Raw genomic sequence first — 25698 nt, forward strand, 5'->3', positions numbered from 1 at the left:
CTCTCCCCCCCCCCCCCCCCCCCCCCCAATGTGAAATATGCAGGACATAAAACAAAATCAACCGATTTAGCAGCTCTTTTTTTGAAATATGATTGAGCCTTAAATCTTCAGCCAGTGCTTTCTGCAAAACAAAAAAAAGCACAACATAGAGGCCAATGAGATGGCCAAAATATTTGCATGCCTTATTTGTTCTGTTGCAATAATTGATGGCGGCTGCACACCTGGTGGGTAATCCTAACGTAACAGATCTCAGTTCTGCTCTTGTTTTCATTACCATTTTTAGCTGCCTTGTTGCTATGGTATCCTAGGGCTTCTGTCCTGCTTGGAGCTTGCTAGGGGTGCGATCTTCCCAACCCCATGCACTCTTGCTTCAAACAATATCTACAGGTCTACAGTCCTGTATACTTACACCACCTACCCCAATGATTAGGAGCCTCAAAATACATCTGTCATGAGATCTGAGGGAAGGAGGAGTCTGTCCAGAGGTGACTCTCTTGCTGCTCTTCTCCTTGTTTGTGCCTAGGGGGAAAAAAGCAGTTGAAGCTTAGCCTTGACATTGAGTTAGAAAAGCAACAAATAGCTCTGGAGAGGGAGGCAGGTTTTTTCCTTTCCTTTTGCTTCTGCTGGGAGGTTCTGATCTTGCGAAGAGCTCTGCTAGCATGGGGGCCTGTCAGTCTGTCTCTGCCTGCATTTGGAGTCCAGCCACGCAGATCCTTCTGCACCAGAAAAAGGCCTTTGTTAATGCATTTGCAATCTAGAAGCCTTTATCTGTCCCATCTCTAAGATAAGAGCTTATGGGCTGTGCAATGATGACTAACAGTTGTCCCACCTAACTCATAGCAGCTATTCTGACAATCCAGTGCTGGAGCTGTGAGCTGCAGCTGAGATAGTCCAGGCTCTTGCTCCTCCCTTGGCAAATGCTGTTCCCTAAAGTATAGAGGCTTGCAGGAGTTGCTTTCTAGTGCCATATGTGTTGTACTATGAGAAACCAAGCATGTTTTTTTTTTTAAATTAGCAATGTTTTTTATAACAGAACAATCTGGGCAAGGAGCTCTGCAGAAGGCGGCACGCACTATGTTAAGTTATAAGGCAGGGAATGGTAACTGTTCTCTGGTTCTGATAGCAGGCATCCCAGTCACAAATGTGGATGATCTTAATACATATCTTGGCCAGTGGATGTTCTTTCTTGTTTATGAAAACGCTTATTTTGTGTAGGCAGGATCTGCCTGCATAAGGACTTCCTGCGCCTCCTTGTGCTCATTTTTTTATAGTTTGTATTTAAGGAAATAGGTTTTGCACAGAGGAAACAGGGTTGTAAAAGGAAATTCCACAGTGAGGCATAAGTCCATTCTTCTTATATAGCACTCGCCTCACTGAGTTGCTCCTTCATCCTTCCTGTCCACCAACTATTGACCTTAAGCATCTAGATCTGCGGGTATACGTAGGGTGGGAATGGGCAGTGCCTGACTACACTGCTTTGTCTGCTTCTGGGCAAACATTGTGGGGAAAAGATCCCGAAACTAACTTTGAGGACCTCTGTGTCCATGCTGTGGCCCCAGATCCACCTATGGATCTCCAAGCCTTTCTAAGGAATCAGTAACTGGTGGCACCTGGGTGTGCAAAGCCTCTAGTTCCTCTGGCTTCCTGCTGGCCAGGCAAATGTTACAGCCTTAGTGTTCACTGTAAAATCTGTACTGTGAACTTCCATGTGCAACTACTTAATAAAATCCTCGGCTAGGGTCAAGGATTCAAATGCTCAGTTCATAGATTCCAAACAGTTCACGCAAATGGGCTTTTAAAACCTTTTTGAGAAGTGCCTTCATACCTGCTACTGTGATAGCTAATAATTCAGATGGCACTGGAACTGGAAAACCTGAACTGAGCCTGTGACTGGGTGATTCTGCCTTGTATGTTACACCAGTGTGTACAAGACAGTCAGACCCGTGGTGCATGTGGAAGACCAAATAACCTGTGCTTGACAAACTTCTGGGGGTGAGACTGATTCAGATATTACTGTGCAGTGGAAGATGGAACTGGGAAAGCTCACAAATAGCCTGATGCTTTTGTAAATAAATGAGTAGTTGTTGCTCACATTTACATTTAAACTGTAAACAGTTAACTTTCTCTCGCCATACCTGAAAGCACAGGTAACTGCTCTGCTGGAGGCGGTTAGCTGTGCGGTGTCTATCCTGCCTTGTGCCATGATTGTGCATTGAATTTGTTCCCGGATGTAAGTGAGTGGTGCAGCATTTCTGGCTCCTAATATTTTCGGGCTGTGTGAAGTGAGGAAGCTGTTGTTACAAAGACAGGAAGACTAGAGAACATGTCCTGTACTAGGTTTCCTCTAGTTAAACTTGAATTTGAACCAATGCTATCATTTAATGGACTCTTGGAGGAACAGGCCATGTTGGCAGAAGTTAGTTCTGCTGGGAAGGTGAAACAATTTTATTGGCGTTTTCCTACTTTTTCCAATTTGCTATCATAAGAAAGGTTCTTTGGAACCTCACTGCTGCACTGCCATCTGAGACTGGAACAGTTCTAGTTTTTCTCATGAAGGCAACCAAGAGCCGCAATCGTGACTGGTTCTTGTTTGGGGTAAAATCAATGGGATGGACTCGGAGAGCAAGTCTCTGAATCCAAATAGCTGGACTGACAAATGAGACCATAAAACCTTATGAAGAACGTGTGGAAAGCAGATGGATATGCTTGTTTGCTGCCTACCACCTAGTTCCTGAAAGCACGCAGGCAGCCCTTGCCGCTGGATGCCAAGTAAGGAACTCCACTGTGATGACACATCAGTTATTACATGTTTGTGATACTCTTAGCTTTGTACTTCAAGCATTTCCATGAGGTTCAAAAAGCTTGTACTTGTCCGGCTAATTCAGTAAATCCTGGCTGGGTTGGGCTACTTTCGTCTGAAACGGGTAATTCAGTGTTGCTAATGTATGCGTAGTCCAGAGAGAGGGCTTATCCCCTCACAGAATCATAAACACTGCATGTCTATTTATTTATTTATTTTGTGTTTTAGCACCTTTTTACAAATCTAGAAGCGCTTTGAGATTATAAGCTATGCACGTATAACTGCTTCGTCAGCCACTGGTGCAGCCATTTCTGGGCTAGAACATTGCTATTAATGAAGCAACTGTTGCACTTGCGAAAAAGCTGTTTTTTAACAGTTCTCTGGTTTTGACCAATGCATCAGGAAAATTTGGGAACTCAAGATAGTGCTGCTTGAACTTTGGCTGGCAGTCCACAGTATCATGGGCATCTCTGAACAGATTGGTAACAAAATAATCCACTGACGGCTTTTAAAACATGCTATAAAGATTTTATGCTATAAACTGTTAGGCTTTTCTCCTAAATAAGTTGATGAAGCAAAATACCACGAGACTGTACCTGTGTGGCTAGATGAGCAAAATTATCTGCAGCTAAAATTTTGCTCTCACCTTTCCTTCTGGGCTTTAGAAGCAATGTCTTTTGCTTGCAGGCTGTATCTCCTCACTTTATTTGCCTTTTTTTTCCTTGGATTTGTTTTTTAAAGGCGTTGTAAACCTGCTTCACTCCCATTCTGCTTCCTGTCAAGTGGGATGTCTTCGGTGCTAGAAATGAGCAAAGACTTCTTTGCCAGGTCTTGTTGATCCTTTCCTTTTTATAGCAGGACAACCTGCAGTGTTGAAGCCAAGTCAAGGATCATAGTTTATTATATGGATCAGTGTTCCTTTGTGAAAACTGTTTCTTTGTTTTCTGAAGTGGCCTACAAGTTCTTGTGGGAGGAAAACACATAATCAGCGCCATGACATTTTACTTTGTGTTTTCAATTTTGTAAACAGTAGTTTGAACTGAGTGTTTCACATGACTGTACAAGGGAATGCCAGGGGTCAAGTGCTTAGAAAGCTTTGGCTTTTTGTACTCGTAACAGGATACGTAGCTTGGGAACTGGTATGTCTCTGCGTTTTCAACGTCCTGATGGCAGAATGCCCGAGTGCCCCAGCACGGGGATGCAGACACACTGCGCAGGCTTTGGAGTAGTAACTTTGGGAGACTGGCATGACGGCTGCTTTCCAATGCCCAAAGAAACCCTGTAGGTTTCAAGTAGGCCTTAAATCCAGTTTTGTTTTGTTTTTTTTTTCCTCAAACCTGGTTTTGACTCACTCCACACCTGTTCGATAATGTTATTTTTAAAAAGTTGGAATTTATTTCAGATATAAGCCATGTTGGCTTCCCCCCGTTTGCCAGTCTCCGATAGCTCCCAGTGCCGTAGCGTACAGCCATTTGCACAAACTTCTTCAGAGCCACAGTCGTCAGCTTTGAAACCGCTCCAGCAGCTTAGAGCTTCCAGGGCTTTTGCTCACCAGAGCTGCGGCGTGCAGCACTGCAGCCGCGCTTTTGCCAAAGAAGCCTCAGTGCGAAGCCAAGAAGAATTTTGGAAAGCTATGGGGAAATGATGTCTCTTTACTCACACCATAGCTTTATTTTTCCTCTTACCGATACATGTCCAGGTGCTTAGGTGTTGTTGGACATCCATGCAAACTTAAGCAAGGAGAGTTAACTTTCAGAGAAAATTGTTCAACTTGTCATATACAAGCTGAGAAGATATTTACTAGGAACATATGGTTCACTGTCTACTTTTTGTTTACCACCAGTGAGTGGTGTTCCGTCTGGTATGTGCCATGTTCAAAAACTGGATGCAAAGTAGTCAAAATGTAAACACTTTTTCTTAATGGTGAGGGGTTTTTAATTAGTCTTTTTCAACGTTTTTAATATCTCAAGGGAACTTTTTGGTGTGTATGCGTGGTTTTATTTTATTAAGCTGTAGCCCAGTGAAGTGGAGGTTTGCTAGTTTATTTAACATTTTTTGAGAGTGTTGTGATCTGTAGTAACTGTAACACTTTTAAGGATTGGTAAAGATTTCAGAACTGTAAGATCTTAATTGTAAAATAGTCAACAGCTTTGCCTTTTTAAAGCATGTTAATGGTTTTTATGGACACTTCCTTTTGTATACTGAGTGAATGTATTGTTATAGAGCTAATGTTTAATGGACCAATAAAGTTTTTCTTACATTTGAAATGAATTGTTGTGATATATGAAAGTTGAAAAGTCAACTCATTCTAGGAGAAACTTTTAAAATGTATAAATATATGAGCTAAGCAGTTACTGAGCCAGCAAAAGTAAATTGGTTGATCTTTTTTGTTCACTACGTTTGGATGTTGTTTAACAAAAAAAAGTTGGCCTTTGGAATATTACATGGCTTCGCTGCCCATGTTATTTTTGTATTCCTCCAGAGCATGATCTCGGAAGATGGCAGGTTGCACAGATCTGTCCGTGGCGTCTGCTCTGTACAATCCAGCTCTCTGAGATGTGTCAGATACCTCTGACAGTGCAAACAAAATATTTTCCAGGCCAAGTATAAGACTGAAGCCTGTGCAGTTGTTTGAAACAAGGATCTCTGATTTTTTTTTTTTCTCATTTGCCCAGATGGGGGGTGGGCAGCTGCTGAATCGACACCTGGATCCGCACCAGGGAAGGTTCTGCGTCTCCACGGGTCCTGGTCCCTTGCTTCTCACCATCCATGTTTGGGCTGTTGTGGAGTCCTGTTTCAGCATGTGTCAGCTGCAGCCTGCCTGCTGGTACTGGTTGCACCCGTGCCATAGAGCTGACCAGACCCTCACCAGAACACGGGTTCCTTGTGGTTATGAGAAACTGCTGACCAGGTTTCAAAGGGGCGAATGGTGGCTGCTATTCTCCGTGCAGCTCTGGTGCACGAGAGAGCTCTGGTGCACGTAGCTGGGAGGCGCGAGGCAGAGAGCGGTTCCCGAGTGGTGCTGAGGGTCTACGAGAGCCGACCACCTTTTCTCAGCAGCCTCCCGCCGGTCTGCCCACCCCTGCCTTCACCCCACCCTGCAGCATCCCGACAGGATGTTCTCTGCTGGTGTTTCAAACCAGGAGATGGTCTTTAGGGAACGGAAGCATTTGAAATGTGTTCATCGTGGCGTTTGTAGCACACAGGAAAGAGTTAACCTTTGGTGAGATGTTAGACCCTGGTGCAGGAGCCCTGGGACTCTGGACTCCAACGTAGTTGCAGCTGCTGCTCCAGCTGAGTGCAGCCTGGCGCAGGCGGTGGGGGCAAGAGAGTACTACACATTCGGTTTTAAAGATGTGGGATTGCAGCGTCTTTACTTGCCAGAGGCCACACATGGAGCTATGTCTACGTTGCACAGTAGTCCAGAAAGAGGTGGTGGTGTGAGAAGGGCTTGTTTGAACACTTAACACAGGGACTGCACAGTTTCTGATGGGAATGTGAGGGGCAGGAGGTTTCCCAAGCCCGGACTATGACCTTGGGGCAAATCTTTGTCTAAAACAGCTGGACTTTGCTGTTCCTGAACTTGCAGGCTACTGGCAGTTGGTCTGTCAACACAACAGGCATAGTGAGCTCCGGCATCCCATTGAAAGGTCCCAACAGCACCTTCTGAAACAAAAGGAAAGTTCTGGCTGGCTGAGCTGCAACTGGTTTCTGTGGCTACTGGTTGAGCAAACCTGTGTTTTCTGTTCAGGGGAGGTTAGACGCTCACAGCTTCATGCAATTACCTTTGACGGCCTGAGAGCTGGAGCCTCCATCTCACCTTCCAGCATCCAGTGGCCAACGGCCATGGCGTAAACTGGAAGAGACCCTGGAAATGGGGAAGCTCGAAGGTGGCAAACTGGTGTAGCGAACAGCCAGGGTGCTCCCTCCCAGGGGTTCAGAGGCCAGCTGCGGTCACGTTTTCTGATGGAGCTGACGTGTGCTGTCGTGCTCTGACCACCAGCACATGCTGCAGGCAGGTCAGGGTGGGCCTGTTGCATCCTGCCTTCTGCCTGGATTGCACCCAGACCGTTTAGAGAGGACTTCTGCCTGGAGAAGGGGCTCCATCCAGTAAAATGCAAATGCATGATATGGAAGGTGTGAATTTGCTTTATGGTCTGTATTCTCTTTCATAAATGAATGATACTGCAGTTACAGCCTATGTTCAGCAAGAAAAAGATGTTTTTTCTCATCTTACAAGCATGATTTGATGATACCCTCTGTGTTGCTCCAAAGTAACTAGCCTTTCAATCCTCTGTTGAAAACCTGGTGAGTGAAGTTGGGTTTGGTGAAGGCAGGGAGAAAGGAGGACTGGAGAACCTTTCATGAAGAAGCGCCGTGCCAGGGCAACGCTCCTGCATCGTGCTCTTTGCTGTGGGACTCTGGGATCCTTCGTGGGACAGGTCCCAGGGCAGCGCTGCTCCCAGAAGCCTTGGCAATGGTGGACAAGCCCGCGGTGAAAACTCTTCCCAGAAACCAAGCCTTTGACAGCACCATAAACCTGAAGGGTATTTTTATTGTACTGAGAACAGGAAACTTTTTGTTTGTTTGTTTTGATACTGTCACCTGATAATTTAACTCGGCATTTCCCCTGTATTCTTGTGCTGGGAAAGAGCCATGGCTGTTCATTTTCTAAGGGCTACTTCTGATTTTTAAAACCCTCACTGTATTCCCCCTCTGTGTATTTCCTCCCTCCTCCTCCTCCCAGGCGGAAGTACTGTTTCCCATTGTCCTTTTTAATTAGCCTATAGGCTGCAGTATCCTTTTCTTCAGCTGCCCTTGGAGCTTGTCCTCCTTTCCTTTCCTAGCTCCATTTTGAAAAAGGATGTAGTAGAAGTGCACACGGTATCCAACACCTTTCTGTACTTTGAATTGTGGAGTGCATTGTGATGCAATTTTTTTTGGCTTTTTGTTTTCCAGTCCTTTCCTAATGGTTACTAAGGCTTAATGCAGTGTTTTGGGTTTTTTAACTTGGTGACTTATTTTCCTAAGATTGCAGTACCTGCTGAGAGAGCTTGGCTCTGAGAGGGGACAGCAGGTCAAAGCCTGGCTTTGTGTATGTGAAAGTTAGGATTATTTTCTCCCTATAGGTGATTCTGCATATATCTCCATGTGTCTTTTTTGGTTTTAGTCACATGCAAGTCGTAAGATGTGACTACAACGCCCTGCAGTCAGCTTTTTTGCTTTTACAGGATGTGATAGTGTTACTCATAGTTTTCTGGGAGTGGGAGGGCAGGGAGGCCCAAGAGTTCTTAGAGGAGGTCTGCCAAAGGTAACGAAGTCTCCAAAGGAGTTAAACTGCTCTAAAGGAGATAAGACTTTTTACTAGCAGGACTGGAAGGGTACCAGGAAGCCCTTGGCTTGGCCAGACAGCTCCCAACCACTTCATGCCCGAATGCAACCTGTCGTTCCTGACACGTTCCAGAGAGATAGAAAAAATCGCACTTTCTTCCCCACCCTGTTTAATACTGAATCCAAAATGGCAATAGATTAAAGCTTTTCCTGAGAATGTTTTAAGCAAGTGTCACTCCATTACATGCTGCTTCCTAGATTTTAGGGCAAACTTGAAAACAAGTGAAGCCCCAGTCTATTTTGTCTCCTTTTTATTTTCACTTTTATACAAAAAAAAGTCTGACATAGTCACATCAATGAGAACACGCTACGGTGTGCGCTCTTACAACAACAATCGTATAAGGATTTAAAATATATTGTTTTATTGTTTGCAATAGCAATGTTAGTTTGCTTTTCCTTCTTAAATATCACCAACGCCAAACTGCTGAGCTTGAAATTCTTGAAAGTCCTCTGGGATGGTGTCTGAAAACAGGAAAAATATGCAAAAGTTTAGTCTCTTCTGACAAAATCAAGGAGCACTGAAATTAATGAATTACCCACCCACTCTTTCTTTTTTTTTTCGGTAACATGCCTTCTCTTTTGTTTACACATTAAGAGTGAACAGGGAATGTTTTCAATTTTAGCTGTACACCACTGAAAAGCACAGCGAGGCTAACAAGGCAGAGTGCGACAGTGCCAGCCCATCATGGAGTACTATCAATCTTCAAATTACATTGCCACCCAAAAACTTTGTGGCTTCCACTCTTACATTTTTACTAACGCTGACCAGAAATGCAGAAAAAGTGGTTGTCTTGCTCTGCACCCCAGACACGTTTGTAGCATCAGCGTCTCTATTTCTCACGTATCCTAATTGCACTTCCCTGTGATGGTTTCCCATGCCACAAGGGACAGAAACATTAACCCAAGGACCAATGCAGCAACTGGTAGAAAAACTCCAGAATTGGCAAAGGGAGCTGGAGATGGGTCAATGTCATGAGAGTAACTGCAGTTCTGTTTGAAGCGTTGAGTTAGCAATGTGCCTTTGCCAGATCCTGGAACATTTTATCTGGAGAGCCACAGAGCTGCAGCCAAAGATGGAACCACAGCAACGAAGCTCAACTGCCTGACCTCAACTTTACTTTGATTATTTCCACCCTGATGCTGGACAGGTAACTCTAAACTCAAAAAAGGAAGTAACTATATAAATACAGTCTATAAAAAAAAAAAAAGGGTAAGTCCTTTGCTTTTTGTTGATCACTTCTTTTTTTGAGGCTTGAAAATTCTTTTTAAGCTTTTTCTGCAAGTGTAGGAACTTGTCTGAAATGAAAGCAGGGATACCTAGGGACTCCAGAGACTTCTTTTGAGTGGGTTTCATTGACTTACCGCAGCGCCTGCAGCAAAGCCACTGCTGGCTCACTGCCAGGAAAGTATCTCCAACTTCAGTGGCAGCTTTGAAACATGCTCTCTGGGAAACCACATACTGTTTGAGACTCTTATCAAGTAATTTTTAATTGTAAACACCACTGTCTAGAAGTTCCCCTGTTTAACCATGACCTGCAAGTGCCAGCCTAGGTGTACCGAGTGCCCAAGAACCACGGTCCATCACCAGAACAAGCCACAGAGCCGGGGTCTGGCCGTGCAACAGCTCTGTCCACTGCAGACCTGGGCTGGGCTTCTTGGATCCGCAGAAAGCAGACGAGGAAACTATTCCAACTTGGCTGGTAATTTATTTTCCTTAAGGGTGCTTTTGTCAGGAAGGGGTTGATGCTGAGGGGAGGGGGCAGCCCCTCCAACCCCACTTCAAGCTAGCTGAACTGCTGCCAGGGCAGAAATACCCTGACGTGATCAGCTTCTGTGTGAATGACCAAGGTTTGAGTTATTCCATATAGTAGGAGATCAGGGCTAAGCTGCGAGGCTCTTACCCCAAGAGGAGTGAGCCAGCATGCTCCCACAGAGTCTGAGAAGGATTCCTCCGTGGGAGGAAGGGCATCTTATGATCTTGTCCTCCCACAGACAGGAGCAACCAGCAAGTACACCAGTGACACTGGCGCCTGGTGACTGATCCCACTGGCTCTCCAGATTTATTTCACCTTGTATTCAGAGTTCGAGGCATCCTGCAGACATGATGGCCTCAGTATATTGTGCATGTACAACTCTCACAGTTGGTTGGTTTTAAATAACGTTTCTAATTCTCTGACGACAGCTATACTACTTAGTTGGCACAATCTCTGCAGCGGAGTGACTGCTGTGGGAGGAGTGGTTGTGAGGTGTTAGTTCCCATCTGGCTGGGCTGCAGTGTGCTGCTGGTGTCAAGGGAGGCGTTTCACAGCTGTGAATAACTTGTAAATGAAAAGCAAAGGACAGGATGCAAAATGGCTTAATCCAACCATCACACTATGGTACTTCATGGTCACTTGCTAGTTGTTAGCTAAAATGACACGAGCAACATTACCATTGCAGCGATATTTCAGGTTGGACCAAATAATGTTTTCCTGAGAGAAGCAGAAAACCCCAAGCCGTCCTCCACGCATCGTGGTGTCTATAGTTACACCAGAGTCTGCCACTAGGTCAGAGCCTTCATAAAATCTTGCCCTTAATGAAAGCAAACAGAAGCTCTGTTAGGTCTTTTCCAAGGCTGCAACGTTCATAAAAGTAATTTCGTTATCCATGGTGGCTCTAGCATTCGACATGCTATCCTCCCATCTAGCCCAGGGGAGAAAAAGCAGTTAAGATAGCTCCTGTGTAGGCTGGGAACTGGAGCAATGCTGCACGCTGGCAAGAGCTGGGCAGGGAGGATGTTTTGGTGGTTGTTTTTTTTACACATCCTACAAAAGCCTTGGAATGTTTTTTCCTGTAGTCAGTCAGGCTGAGAGCTTTAACTCTTGAAAATTTCCACAGTCGATAGTTATAGGAGAAAGGGAGGACCAGATTAGATCAGCTGAAGAAGGCCAGATGGATGTTGTCTCACACAGTTTGAAGCTAAACTTTTTTTTTCTAAAATAGGCAAAGTTTCAAACAAACCATTTGGAATCTTAAACTTGACTGTGAGATTTCTTTAAAAACGTGAATACAATTAATTCCAGGAACAGTTTTGATGACCTGGCATCTTCGTTATAAAACCCACCGGCAAATTCCCAAATAGCTCTGGGAACAGCTGCACCCTGCCAGCTCCCCAGCGTGTGCCCTGTACTGAGAGCTTGAGCAGGACCACGCTGGAGCCAGCTGAGCTGTTGCAGCGCTGTCTACACCAAGTCCTCAGCCTCTGGGATACTGGGTAAACGACTTAGAGGGTGATGAGCCTGGAGGGCCCTGTTTTGGATGAGGACGCTGCTGGTTTGACATGCAAGAAAATAGCGAGTGGTGAAGGGAAAGAAAGTTCCTGTGTCTTTTCATAAAATAAGAAAGAAAACCCAGTTCCTGTTATGTTCCTGAGTTTATTTCCTGATTTGCTGAGGCAGTTCAAAAGTATCTGTACAATGAATAGAACGTGTTGTCTTTCAAATTCCCACAGGAGAGCCTGGCTCAAGTGACTTTTTCCTAGGCTTCCTTGAAGCCTCGGAAAACCTCTGCTAGACACATTATGGTCTGTGGCATCTGGCCTAAACAGACCACAGCGAGATGTGGACAGAGAGCTGGCAGAGGTTCGCTTTAGGCCTGGCTGCCTTTAGTTTCTGAAGGATTTTGTGACACTGACTTTCCTACCTTTCCCAGTTGCAGGGGGCATTAATTAGGCTGGCTAGAGAGACTGCAACCATAGGCAGATGTTTGCTCATGAAGCAGCTTCACAAACAGCTTGGTCTAAACAAAACTTGCCACCCAAGAGCTAATCACCACTGCCCCCACTGTGGCTGGGACACAGTAATTGACAGTATAAATGTTCTTAATCCATTTTAGCATAAAGTCAAACATGCTCACTCCCATTACCGCTGAAGATGATGCTCTGCACCAGAAAAGTGGAATGATTATACCTTCACGTTACTGCATCTCAACTGCAGAGTGGTGATTTTTTGAAGAACAACTGACTGACCGACCTGTATTTCTGTTCTATTACAAGGTTGCAAAACCTGAGCTGATGATGCCAGAGCAGTTTATTTTTTGCATTTTAACATCAACTTTGATCTACAAGTATAATTCCTGCTGATCTGGATGTTGCAGAGTGAAACGTTTCCTCCTGAATGGTGAATTATTTAAGTAACTTTTTTTTCTCCCCAAGTAACAAAATAAGGATAACATGCATTACATCACTTTTAGAAACTTTCCCAATATATGCTATGTAATCTCAAATCTATCACATCAGGATAATTACTGATCTTAGTTAGGATCACAACCTTTAAGTGAAAAACTTTTATTAATTCCGTTATCCCAGAATACGTAAACAAACTATCACAATTCCAAGAAAAATATTCTATTCTAAAAGATCAAAATTAAGAAATTTTGAAAGGCATTGTTTTTCAGATCAGTGGCCAGTAGTAGCTTGGAAAACAAAGTATTAAAGCCAGAAAAGGGCACAGTTACAACAGACAGATGGTAGAAAACTTCAGTAACAAACAGGCTTAGCTTGGAATTGTCTTTCCTAGGAGAAGAATTGCCGGCTGAATTTCCAAAGTCTAACCTGTTACAAGGCTTCATCAGTGCAAAGCCCAGACATATTATAAATTCTCAGCTTATTATCCGAATTAGGTGTTGAGAAACAACAGTTTAGGCAGATACGTATCTATACTCACCTCATCTATCCTTTCCTCTCTTACCTGATATAACCTATCTGGGGTCTGTGCTGCAAGAACCAGCGGTAGGAGACTTTGTCTTTCCACCCTACATTTCGGGGGTCCTTCCACAGCAGCCTGACCTGATCACTGGTGTCCCCTGTGTGCCAGAGGGAGTTGCGGAGGTGCTCGCCAGGGCCTGTCTTGGATTTCACAGCCTGCAGAAATACAATTTTCCGATGTTGACCACAGAGAAATGTCACTGTCAGGAGCTCTAAGTCTTTTTGTGGCGGGGGGCAGGTCTGCAGAAGCACCCTCCCCCCTCCTCACAAGCCCCTAACTTTTCTTGCATAACTGCAGCCACTGCTTGCATGGAAAAGCAACTGAGTAACTGGACCAAGGAGAAGGAGGCAATTTGACCAATTACAGTCAAAGCACAATGAGAGCAGAGACTAAATGCTCCAGCTGATGAGCCAGGGCAAGACTGGAGATGAAGTTCCTTAAAAAATGGTCCTATTAAGAGAGCTGCGTGGCAGCCGCCTGACTTAGCAGTTTTGACACCTGTTGCAGGGAGAGAACAACAGTCGGGCAACACAGCCAACATGCAGTGCGATGGCTTGGCCCATGGCAGTCAGATGGCGGGGTGGCATGGCCAACACATGGCAGGATGGCATAGCCAGGCTGTGGCGACCACCGTGTCCCCAGCTAGGAGCCACGACCGGTACCTTTAGCTGAATGCCGGGCTCTGCAACAGCTCTGAAGGGAGTCGCTTGCCAGTACGTCTGTTCAGTCTGTTTCCACATTACCACATAAAAGCTAGAGCTGTCTTGATAACCGAAAATAAAGCCAGCGTAGTCATCATCTGTCACCGTGTTCACATGAAAAGTGCCCTCAAAGTCAACGCCGTTAAAAGCTGTGTAACCTGAGGATACATGCAGGTTAAAAACAAGTCTGCAGAAAATACAGCAGAAAACTTATCACACATGAATGCAGAACTTGAATCTCAGAAGAGGGTACATACCAACAGCAAGGCCAGGATCGCTGTTCATTGTCTGCACAATTTCCATGCCCTGCAAGAGTAAATTCAGTGTGGTTACTGTGCGTGACGAGCTGGGTTAGCTAAGCCTGGCAGCCTCTTCTGGCCTCCCTCTAGCACCCCCTCCATCCGTCTCCTCCCTTTGCTCACAACATATCTGTAACACTTGTAGCTCTGAATTTAAATGAGAACTATAATCAAATACTAATGTTTCAAGCTGCTTGTGTGCCCTGAGTCAGGAAGGATTTTTCTTCTCCCATTGCAGAATTTGCCATACTGGTACTCTGATACTTTCCCTCCCTACCCAGTCTTCTTCTGGAAATCATTGAACCTGCCAGAATTGGAGATGGGACTGGGGGCGGGGGGAAGGGGGGATGGAAAGATTGCTGGAGGGGGGAAGAGAGCTTTTCTTAGACTTAGCTCATACAGTTTGATCATGGAGTTTGGGATTAAACTAACTGCCAGGACTGGGTTAAGGAAGGTGTATACATCTCAGCTGGCTTGGCAGAGACTTTGGCAATGGGAATAAATTGCATATTCCTCGTGACTCAGAACACATTAGCCTCCTGAAGGCTAGAATTTTTTAGTATAAATAATAGTTATTGGACTCCATCTAGGAGTAAATGCTCTGCTATACAGCAGGTCAGACTTTCAAATTCTGGGAAGGATTCATGAAAAAGTGTTTGCTGCAGAAATATTTCAATAGGGCCACACAAGAGTCTCGCATTTGCCTTCTTGGCAGCAGTGAAATCCACCCAGAACAAGTTGACCAGCCTGTAGTTATTTTAGATTATTAGAGGCATCAAGCTTCAAGTTATCATATGCTAAAAGAAAGTTCCTTCATTATAACTCCTGTAGAATAGTCAACCAACCAACAGCTTCCACTTTTCACTTGTTTGCCAGAGGTCCAGCAATTACAGAGACAGTTTTACTGTGGTTTTCAAATCATCTTTCTCAGACAGGTAAGAAAGACCAGATGTATTTTTACCTGGTTCAGAACCACCCAGTTGGGATCAATCTGTGCATCCCCCTCTGGGTCCAGCACCACTGTCTGATAGGCCCTGAAGTCTGTCAAGGTGATCTCTGCGTTCTCAGGGCACACATCGATGCGATCAATCACTGTATCCTGGTCAAAATCAGACTCGCAGATATCCCCGACTCCATCACCTGAATGCATCAGAGAAGTGAAAGCAGATTTATGGTACAGCAAGTAGCCACATCTGGCCGAGCCACTGGATCAAGGTGTCCAAGAAGCACGTGGAGTCTCAGCCCCAGTGGCCGCAGTGCCCGGGGAGGGGACCTGAGGACCTCTGCCTTGGCCAAAGGGCTCCTGTGTGTCAGGGTCCTTCCTGGGATGAGTGTATGCACACATGGTGACTGTGTCGGATCCTGGTGCACATGTGTAATGCCTAGGGAAGGATGTAGTGCCTAAGCACCGAAATGGCTCCTGAATGCCCATCTTACCATTATCATCTTCCTGCCCTGGGTTGGGGACCAGCCTGCAGTTGTCAGGGCCTGGGGGCAAGAGGTCAGGAATGCCATCGTTATCATCATCCTCATCACACTCGTCACCCAACCCGTCCTTATCCGTGTCCAGCTGGGAGCTGTTAATGATGGTGGGGCAGTTGTCTGTGCTGTCTTGGTGCCCATCGCCGTCGCTGTGAGCACAGAGACAAAAAGAAATGGCATGCTGGCATCAGCTCCTGCTTCTGCATGAGGGACAGCACGGGTACCTGAGCAGGAAACGCACGGGAGGCACCCCCGGAGCTGGAAACAGAGCAGTGTGGCACCATGACCTCATGTCGCTCAGGTGGATGAACAGCGAGGAGACACGGAACAAACAGAAACTGTATGATAAGGTGGCAGGAAGATGAAGACTAAGCATGGAGCTATAAAAATACTCAGATAAGGAAAAGAAAAAGAAGCTTACATGGAGTGGGAAAAGATACCAGAGCCCAAGATCCCAAATGACATCCACTCCTAAAGGGCGTGTAAGGCACATCCAACAAGTGCAGTGTTGCCAATCAAAAGGCACCCAGGAGACAGCAAGAGCTCAACAGCTGGTGTCCCTGGTCAAACACGTTGTCCACAAGTGTCTTGGTGTTCATGAACGAGCAGGTGTAAGCGTGAATTAAAATTTATGGGAGACTCTGCATGAGCACCTGAAATCAGACTTGTTTAAAAAAAAGCACCACTTTCACCCTCCTGCATAGCAAGTTTTGTCACATTACGGTCCCACAGGGGAACCGCGCAGTAAGAAAGAAAGAAAGAAAGGAGAAAGTCTGTAGCTCCCAAGCACCCCTCCAGCCCATGGCTGCATCAGCTGGTTACAGTGAGGAGTCACCAGGAACGGGGACACAGACTATAGAAAAGGGTTTGGGAAGTTATGGGGTGGCTGCCTTGTTTCTCCATGCCAACAGTTAAGTGCATCTGTGCAAAAAAATGGCCTGAGGTCAGGTGTGCTTTGTACACACACCATAAACAAAATGGTTTCTGGTGATAAGCAGGCATGTTTCCCCTCAGTAGCTTTTTGCCTAGCACAGGCAGAGCAGAAGTGACATGCAGCCAAATTAAGGCAGTGCTGCAGCTTATAGCTACGCATATTCCCACCTCTCTCTCCCTGCTTAAGAAAGGTGCTTTAATTTCAGGTCAGAGCAACTAATGTCTGCACATTCTTGACATAAAATGCAATGAGGACCATGCACATACATCTATTGCAAGGTTAGCCTCAGGCAGAACTACAGCATTTCTACCAAGCAGTATTTCATATACATTAGTTAGGTTTGAGGAAAAAAAGAAAACGTGTCCTTTTTTAAAACAGGAAAAAAACCAAGGCCATATCCACTTAAAAGTGAAACAGCTCCCAGCTGGGGGCCTTGGCAGCTACTGGCCCAAGACAGAATGCTCCCTGCGGAGGCGAGGAAGTGGGCTCCCCACGCTTATCATCCCAGACAGCAGCACCCACCAACAGCCCTGGGGTGAAACCTTGCAGCTGTCTGTGGCTGGTGAAATGCTGTGCCAGCACAGGATTTATCACTTCCCTTTCCTCTTGCTTTAAGTGAGGAGCACGGGAGAGGACTTGCCACCCACAAAGCTGGCTATGCAGAAGCTGCTTCCAGCCAGGCGTTAGCAGTTGGTCATGAGACGTGCTCCCCTTTATGCTCAGGGAGCATAAAAGCCATAGAGGAGCCTTGCCACTCTTGCTGTGCTGAAGCAAAGGGGTTTATCTGCAAATGTTTTACACTGGATAATAAAATTCTATTTCTGAAACACTAGGTTCTTATGGAAAAACATACAGCCCTTAACTGTGAAATTTCTGCTAAAGGAAAAAAAAAGAAAAGAGGAATGAAAAATAAAGAAAAGAAAAAAGACGTTACCTCACTAAGAAGCTCTGAGCAGTGCTCTGGGTTTTACAGCCAGAGAACTGCTCTGAATGTCACTTCCACAGGAACTCACAGGAAGCCTGTGTGAACACAGGGCTAAAGGTGAAGCGCTCCATAACTGTACTGCTACAGGGAAGCAAACCAACAAAGCTGATAAACCATAACATTGTTTTTGAAATAACATCTCTTTGAGGATGTACTGGAATTAAATCCAGGCTACTCTGAGGGATTACAGCTCTCCAGGAGTCAGTAGCATGCTTCAGCTCAAGACTAGCCTCTTCCACTTCCCTGCTGCTGTTACAAGCCACAACACAGCATACCTGTCCTGATTGGTATCACAGGAATCTCCAACGAGGTCATTGTCAACATCTGACTGCAAAAGGAAACAGAGGAAGTTCCAGTATCAGCTGCTGAGAGCATCTATTAAAATGGCAGTATTAAACCAAAACACAACCAAATCAAATACAATTAAAATAAAAGCATGGAAAAACATTTGTTTTACAAAACGTATTTTCTTGTTTGCATCACCCATCTAACCAAAAAGTCAGTTTTATTAAAGAAAAAAAAAAAAACCAGACAATGAATGAACAGGGTTGAACTTGATTGGAGCAGTTCAAGCAAAATTCCTCTACTACTGGAAGTAAGTATGCCTCATTTCTAACCAAGGCTGATTTCTTAAGCAGCTTTAAAAATCTACCATATCTCTCTAAAGTTTCCAGCATTTTTTGTTAGTTACAAGGGGCTTCATCAGAATTCAAAACATATGAAAAGTCTCACTGACTTCTCACCTAGGAGCAGTGAAAGTTTTGCTAAATAAGGACACCAGGATTTTGTCCTAATTAAAGAAATACCAAGTGTAACTAAATCATACCACTGTGTGGAGTCCGGCACTGGACTCCATGGGACTGGAGCATGCCCACATTTCAGAGCATGACAGTGGAAGATACTGGCAGGGCAGAGGTGCTAACAACATCCCAAGCTATGAGAATACACCCGGTGGCTCCCCTTTCCCATGTCAGGAGAATCTGAAGCTCCATAAAGCTTTCCTGAATACCTACTGTTGAAAGATAAACACTGTGGCTGCATGGACTGCCTCATTCTCTTGCATCTTTTTGGACCTCAGCAGTCCCTCTCCCTAAACGAGGATATTTTTTCCTTCTGCCTGCTAACCTGGTTTGGGTTGCTGACTGTAGGGCAGCTGTCACAGGCATCACCAACACCATCATTATCCTTGTCCTCCTGGTCTTGGTTGGGGATCCTCTGACAATTATCCAAAAGGTTCTTAATACCTAGCAAAAAGTGGATTGCATGTTAGTTAAAAACAATTCCCATATTTGTTATTGGACAACATAAACATCAAGAACAGTAAGGACACTACTCCTTTTCAGCAACTACTTTATCTTGCAATGACATTATAACCCTGCACAGCAAATCTTTCTTATGTGTGCATCCATTCATTTAATAGAAGTTAGAAACACCTTGCTAAAGAACAGCTTTCAATGCCATCACACACACTTCATTTATTACACACAATTAATTCTACCCTATTCCTGTATCACAGCTTGCAGGATGGGACGTTTCATCTTTGTTATTACATTTGAAAGGTTGTGATTTTTTCACTTCTTTCAAGCCTCCTACAGCAATGAAAATAATACATTCTGTAGCATTGGACATCTGGGGCATGTTTGCACCTTTAAGGAATTACTGAATGACCAACAACCTTAACCTATACATGAAATATGGCTTGGATATTTATCTGTGACAGTGTTCAGTGCTTCCAATGGAGGCTAAAAGATATATATTAACCTAAATGAAAAGGATTCCAAACACAGGTTTCATGAAGAAAGACGACGTGTTACATGACAGTTAGTAGCTGGTGACAGGAAATCTCCTAACACACGGCACATTCTGGGCAAGTTTCAAGAACATCAGAGAAGCTGGAAGTGAAGAATTACCAACCATCTCCATCCATGTCATCATCGCAAGCATCTCCTTTCCCATCACCATCCGTGTCCCTCTGGTCATTATTCAGGACATTGCGGCAGTTGTCACAAGCATCTCCAAAGATATCTTGGTCGCCGTTTCTCTGGTTAACATTGGGAGCGAAGACACAGTTATCCTGCAAGACACGCAGATCCAAATCAGACATGAACCAGGCCCCGAATCTTTAATTTCTACTTTAGTGGATTTATATAACTCGTGTTTATTTCTTCTTTCACAAAAAATTATTACTGTGAGCAGTTTGACATTTTATGTGAATATTAGCTCTGGATCAGATTTCACTGGCTCCCTCAAAGCTCTGCTTTGAACCACAGTGTGGGAACCCTACACATAAACACCCAGTATTATAAGGCTTTATTTATAACTTTGACTTCTGATTCTCATTTTCGATGCATCCATGGTGAGTAACCTGTTTTGGTGCCCTGGCTTCCTTACATGGTCCTTCTCAAAAGCTGCAGTTCAGAGATCCTGACAGGGTTTGTAGATGCTCTCGGTGAAAGGCTGTTGCCCCCTTCTGGTAGGGACTCCAACCAAAGCTGAAACACTTTGAAAACCAGGACTTTTTGATCCAAAAACGTACGAGGTTTTTTTTCTCAGCCAAGCTGCTATTGACTCTCTAAGACCACCAGGAGGCATATGGAGAAAACTTTATTTCAAAGTAGTGTAAACTTTCCTCTCCCATCTAGCACACCCATGACCTCATCCTCTTGCACACATGGAGGCAGAACAGAGCTTAGCAACAATATACAAGTTACTTGATTACAAAGGTGCTGAACCTGCATATAGACTTACAGAAGGAGGACTTAATATTTTTCCTTACAGAACATTAACAAAACCAGTTGCTTCAAGCTACCAGAATTTAGGGTTGGCCTCTGTGGCAAATCAGCCTGAGACAGACCTTCTGTGATTGCTAGTCTGCCCTAGCTCCACATGGACATTTGTACTCTGGATAGAGTGTTCTTGTTGTCTTCCTTGGAAGTGCATTAAGCAATGCCACAGAAGGATCTTAATGTAGAGCAACAGTGGGCATGTGAGGATACGGAGTGAACACAAAAGAGCTTTTACGGTCTGAATTTATTCTCTGATATATTCTGCAGTAGCGTACCCACATGGAAACCTCTTTTGCTTTGAGAACAGGATTCAAAGCTTTTTCAAGTTATTGGCAAGACACCCATTAATTTATGTGGGTTTTGATCTCTCATGGAATGTGATGTCAGGTCAACCTGCTCTTTTAAAAGAAAGACACTAACGCAAGTAATATTCCTGAAGGCGATGCTATAGGAGACCGTGACAGAAGGACACAAGTTCTGTATACAAAAAGCTCTAGAATTCAATGCTAAAATATAATAATGGAGCATACGCTGGTGGGATTTAAGGCTGGGTGAGACAGCCTGGGGTTTTTAGGTCTTATAATAGTGAGCATTATATAAAAGAAAAAGACAGGATTTAGAGAGCTGCTGACAGTGATGGGTATGGGATAATCTATGGCAAACAGTAGTGAGCCAGATTTCAAAATCACTGCCTATTGCAGGAATGCAAAATTCTTCTGTTTGCACAGACCCCTGCACCCTGATCTATACGCAGCACCTGCTCATTGGGAATGCCATCTCCATCCGCATCGTCGTCACAGGCATCTCCAATCCCATCACGATCGGCATCTTCTTGTCCAGAGTTTGGGACAAATCTGCAATTGTCCTAGACAGAAAGTGAGACATGTCTGATGTTCTATGGGTAAACTGGATGCCTTTCCAATTTGAATGACTTTTTCTATTATTGTTTTAATTAATCAATTAATCAAATTAAATACAATTTATCCAGAGGAATTCAATAACTTGAAAAAAGATTAATACATCTAGTCATGTTTCTTCCACTCTTCCTCTTCACCCCTTCATGCTCTGAATTATTATAGGATTAAGAAAGAATTTCTTACCTTTCTGCAGTTTTCAGCAGAGCATGAGAGTTCTTCGTTAGGATAGCCATCAATGTCAACATCTTTTCCGCAAATATAACCATCACCAGCCCAGCCAATGCCACACTATGAATAAAACACCATGGTAGTACTACCAAAAGGTTAATGAGTCACTGTAGTAATATTCAAGAGGGAAACCCCACATTAGTCTTGAAAACACTAGCACAGAGAAGGCATGGACAGACACTGAAGTACAATGAGGTACACTTCAGCATCTCTTAATGTGGAAAGAAAATCTTTGTTTCAAGCTCTCTATATCTAGGCACAGCCAGAAAGAGCTAAGACTTGATGTTAAATGGAATGTGTGCCTGCAACACCTAATGATTTCAGTGGGAGCTATAGATTTGTTTTAGACACTGGTCAGGAATCAGTTTTTGTTCCTCACCTGCAGGTGGAGAAAAAGAAAAGAGGGGACCTAGGCAGAATATGCACCTAGCATCTCAGCAAGGGGCCCGTGGTTAGATGGGATGACTGTGTTTTGTTCAGTATCTCAAGAATACATCTGCAACTAGAGGAAGTTTTAAGAGAAAACTGCGCAGACAGTTACTAAGTTTGCATCAGCAAAGCAAGTGCATCTGCACACAAGTTTCTCCTAGCCAATTAAATTGGTACTGTTTCAAACCAATGCCTAATTTGTGTTGTAACTGAAGATACATGCATAGAACTTCATGTCAAACTCTGGCATTGCCTTAAAATGAGGACTTCCTAACACAAGTGTCTAGGCGTCTTCCCATTACGGCATGGACTTAAAATATCCTAGATTCTTCTTCTTTGAAACAGATGTACTTAAAAATGAGACCAAAGCAAGTGCCAGCAAAAGCATGCACTGTATCCAAATTTAGGACACAGGATTAGTCTCTTGCTTCCCCTTGCAAACTGGAAAAACTAAGTAACATACTTCAGTTAGACTCTTATAATGAAAGTTCACATGCAACTTGGTGCTCCTCTGCTCCCATGGCTGGAAAGCACAGTACAGCCTATCTGTGCCTAGAATCTGTGGTCCCACTTGTTAAAATACCACCTCTATCAGCAGGCAAATACAGGCACACTGGGTATGCAGAGAGGATCCCTATTCACAGCTATGTAGCTGAGCACCAGGAGAGGAATTTGTCCTTGTGATGTCTTCTGTAGAGTGACACTTGACAGTCCTTTCTGAGGAGACTATAGAAAGTCTATAAAAGCCATTTCCAAAAGATCCGATTACACAGACACAGTAAATACGGTACACGAGTATGGCTGCCTCACAGACATGCCGCAAGAAGAAAACAATTGCAAAATGACTCAGCCCAGTTATTTTCGTAGCTGGCCTGGGCCAATGTTCCCCAATCTGGTTAAAACACGCAACTGTATAAAATGACCACAAAGACTTTCTCAGTTCCAGCCTAAAAAAAGACTATTTTTCACTGTACAAATGCATGAATTTATGAACTCACAATACATGTCACCTCTCCTCTCCTCTCCTCAATACAACGGGCATGGACACTGCATGGATTGAGGGCTCGATTTCTGCAGCTCCTCTCAGCCTGGCATCCCCTGGCTTGGTCTCCCATATATCCTGGTTTGCACTGGCCACAGTGGTAAGACCCCTGTAAGAACAAAAAGTTACTAGCCAGTCTTTGAACAGGAATTCTTTTTCTTTTAAAGCAAGCATGTGAGCGAGATTCATGCCACACTACTTATGCTGTGCAAGTGTAGTTTTTCATCCATTGAGGCCTCTTGCACTGTGAACACACTTTATTTTCTACGTGAAATTCAGGTTTGGGTCCCACACTGCACAATGGAAAACACACTCAACTCTTGCCTGTTTAGACCAGTCTTTTGTTAAGCCAGAGAAAAGTCATGTAGCAGCAAAAGCTTTTTCATGATGCCTTGTCCCTGCCAGCATCACTCTGAGCTGCTTCCAGGTGGCCAAAACTTTGTGTAAAATTCTAAGCAGCACATGCTTAATCAGATTGGATGCTCTTATTTCAGTGTAAAGCAGACCCATCAATTTATCTAGACTCAACTGGGCACAACTTTCAATCAGAGAGACAAGAAAGTTCATCATGTCTTTGCCCCATTTTATTTTTTTTAACTTAAATGTTTTTAAGCCAATTTGAGCTAAATCTTGTTCTTCAGAAAAGAATTCGGGAGTTGAAGACACAGTCATCCTCATTTACACTGCAATAAGAACATCCATGTAACCTTTTGCAGTGCTTTACCTAGACACATACATATATATTTTATATTTGTGCCACTCTCTTGTGTAAACAAACCCAAAGGAGCTAAGCCAAGGAATCTCAGTGTGTGCTGGGACAATCACTATAAGAGATATAAATGGTTAAATGCTGATAAGAAGGGGTCTTCTTTAGGCATCTAATATGGCTTTTGTCTCTGTCTCACATACTTGTAGATTTGTAATCTATGACACAGAAGTTAATTGAAAACAATCTTTTTTCCCTATAGAGAATAATTATTTTTGACATGTCAAGGAAAAGAAACAGACAGATCTCTGACAAATTTGTGCATCCATCCCTTTGTGAAACTGAGGTGCTTCCTGTACAAAGCCTGTTAGAGGAACTGTCAGGATTGTCCCAGTCCACCATGATAGAGAGATGCATTTACTACCCAACTGGGCATTATTTTTGTCCTCTGTTCCTAGCTTCATTCCAAATTTTAACTCTGTGCTGTCTGCATACTTTCAGGCTGAAGATGAAGATATACAGATGACTGAAGAATAAAATAATCACTGGGCCATGCAAATGGTATGGCCTATATAAAACATACTGGCCCGTGCACTTTCTCCTAGTGGACACCAGGGTAATACCTTCTGGAGTCTGCTGAATTTGCTCAGTATATTCTGTCCTATATCAAGCTCTGGTATGCATGAAAATAGCCTTTAAGGCAGCACTTCCAGACCAAACTGTTTCTAAAGGGAGACAGGAGTAAAAAACCCACACTGCTCTGTTTTGACAGATGGCAGGCCACTTGCTGCCCTCTGCAAACAGGGCCTGATGGTCTCCTGAAGAGGACTAGTCATGTCTAGTCATGCAATAAGATACAATATGTGACAGAAATGTTCTACATATTAAAAAAAAAAAAGAGAGAGAGAGAGAGAAACATATAGAACAGTGAAAGCAGTCCTAGAAAAACAAGCTTATTCACAAGGAAAGCACACCACTTCGAGCACTACTGGTAGCCTCAACAATACCTAGCTGCAAAAAGGACCGCCTTTACACCTGCAGGATACTTTTAACCCTTCTCTTGTTATGGAGAAACCCTGCTCTGTGCAGCCAGCTATAGCAGAACTGTATTTGGCAGTGGCGTAAGTGGCACATACAGGACAACCAGATGATTGGGCCCAGCCAGCATGGGTTTATGAAAGGCAGGTCCTGCTTGACCAACCTCATCTCCTTCTATGACCAGGTGACCTGCTTAGTGGATGAGGGAAAGGCTGTGGATGTGGTCTACCTGGACTTCAGTAAGGCCTTTGACACCGTCTCCCACAGCATTCTCCTGGAGAAACTGGCTGCTCATGGCTTGGATGGGCATACTCTGCGCTGGGTAAAAAACTGGCTGGACGGCCGGGCCCAGAGAGTTGTGGTGAATGGAGTTAAACCCAGTTGGCGGCCGGTCACGAGCGGTGTTCCCCAGGGCTCGGTATTGGGGCCAGTTCTGTTTAATATCTTTATCAATGATCTGGATGAGGGGATTGAGTGCACCCTCAGTAAGTTTGCAGACGACACCAAGTTGGGCGGGAGTGTTGATCTGCTCGAGGGTAGGAAGGCTCTGCAGAGGGACCTGGACAGGCTGGATCGATGGGCCCAGGCCAACTGTATGAGGTTCAACAAGGCCAAGTGCAGGGTCCTGCATTTGGGTCACAACAACCCCATGCAGCGCTACAGGCTTGGGGAAGAGTGGCTGGAAAGCTGCCCAGCAGAGAAGGACCTGGGTGTGCTGGTCGACAGCCGGCTGAACATGAGCCGGCAGTGTGCCCAGGTGGCCAAGAAGGCCAATGGCATCCTGGCCTGTATCAGAAACAGTGTGGCCAGCAGGAGTAGGGAAGTGATCGTGCCCCTGTACTCGGCACTGGTGAGGCCGCACCTCGAACCTCGTGTTCAGTTTTGGGCCCCTCACTACAAGAAGGACGTTGAGGTGCTGGAGCGTGTCCAGAGAAGGGCAACGAGGCTGGTGAGGGGTCTGGAGAACAAGTCTTATGAGGAGCGGCTGAGGGAACTGGGGTTGTTTAGCCTGCAGAAAAGGAAGCTGAGGGGAGACCTTATCACCCTCTACAGCTACGTGAAAGGAGGTTGTAGCGAGGTGGGTGTCGGTCTCTTCTCCCAAGTAACAAGTGACAGGATGAGAGGAAACGGCCTCAAGTTACACCAGGGGAGGTTTAGATTGGGTATTAGGAAAAATTTCTTCACCAACAGGGTTCTCAAGCATTGGAACGGGCT

At 44.6% G+C, this 25698-nt stretch overlaps 1 protein-coding gene across 1 annotated transcript in view; it reads right to left on the minus strand.

The window, feature by feature from the left end:
- Positions 1–8443: 8443 nt before the first annotated feature.
- The window catches only part of THBS4 (thrombospondin 4), a 40026-nt gene continuing 22771 nt past the window's right edge, over positions 8444–25698 (minus strand). Inside the window, exons 10-22 of the mRNA XM_076361655.1 lie at positions 22696–22848; positions 21224–21328; positions 20881–20988; positions 19252–19411; positions 18463–18581; positions 17613–17665; positions 15374–15567; positions 14898–15076; positions 13895–13943; positions 13599–13795; positions 12919–13091; positions 10623–10762; positions 8444–8653 (exon numbers count right to left, since the gene is read on the minus strand). Of these exons, the coding sequence (XP_076217770.1) occupies positions 8592–8653; positions 10623–10762; positions 12919–13091; positions 13599–13795; positions 13895–13943; positions 14898–15076; positions 15374–15567; positions 17613–17665; positions 18463–18581; positions 19252–19411; positions 20881–20988; positions 21224–21328; positions 22696–22848 (1692 nt within the window). The 3' untranslated portion in view covers positions 8444–8591. The remainder of the gene's footprint in view (positions 8654–10622; positions 10763–12918; positions 13092–13598; positions 13796–13894; positions 13944–14897; positions 15077–15373; positions 15568–17612; positions 17666–18462; positions 18582–19251; positions 19412–20880; positions 20989–21223; positions 21329–22695; positions 22849–25698) is intronic.

This window comes from Aptenodytes patagonicus, chromosome Z (assembly GCF_965638725.1).
Source record: "Aptenodytes patagonicus chromosome Z, bAptPat1.pri.cur, whole genome shotgun sequence".
In the NCBI taxonomy this organism is placed as follows: domain Eukaryota; kingdom Metazoa; phylum Chordata; class Aves; order Sphenisciformes; family Spheniscidae; genus Aptenodytes; species Aptenodytes patagonicus.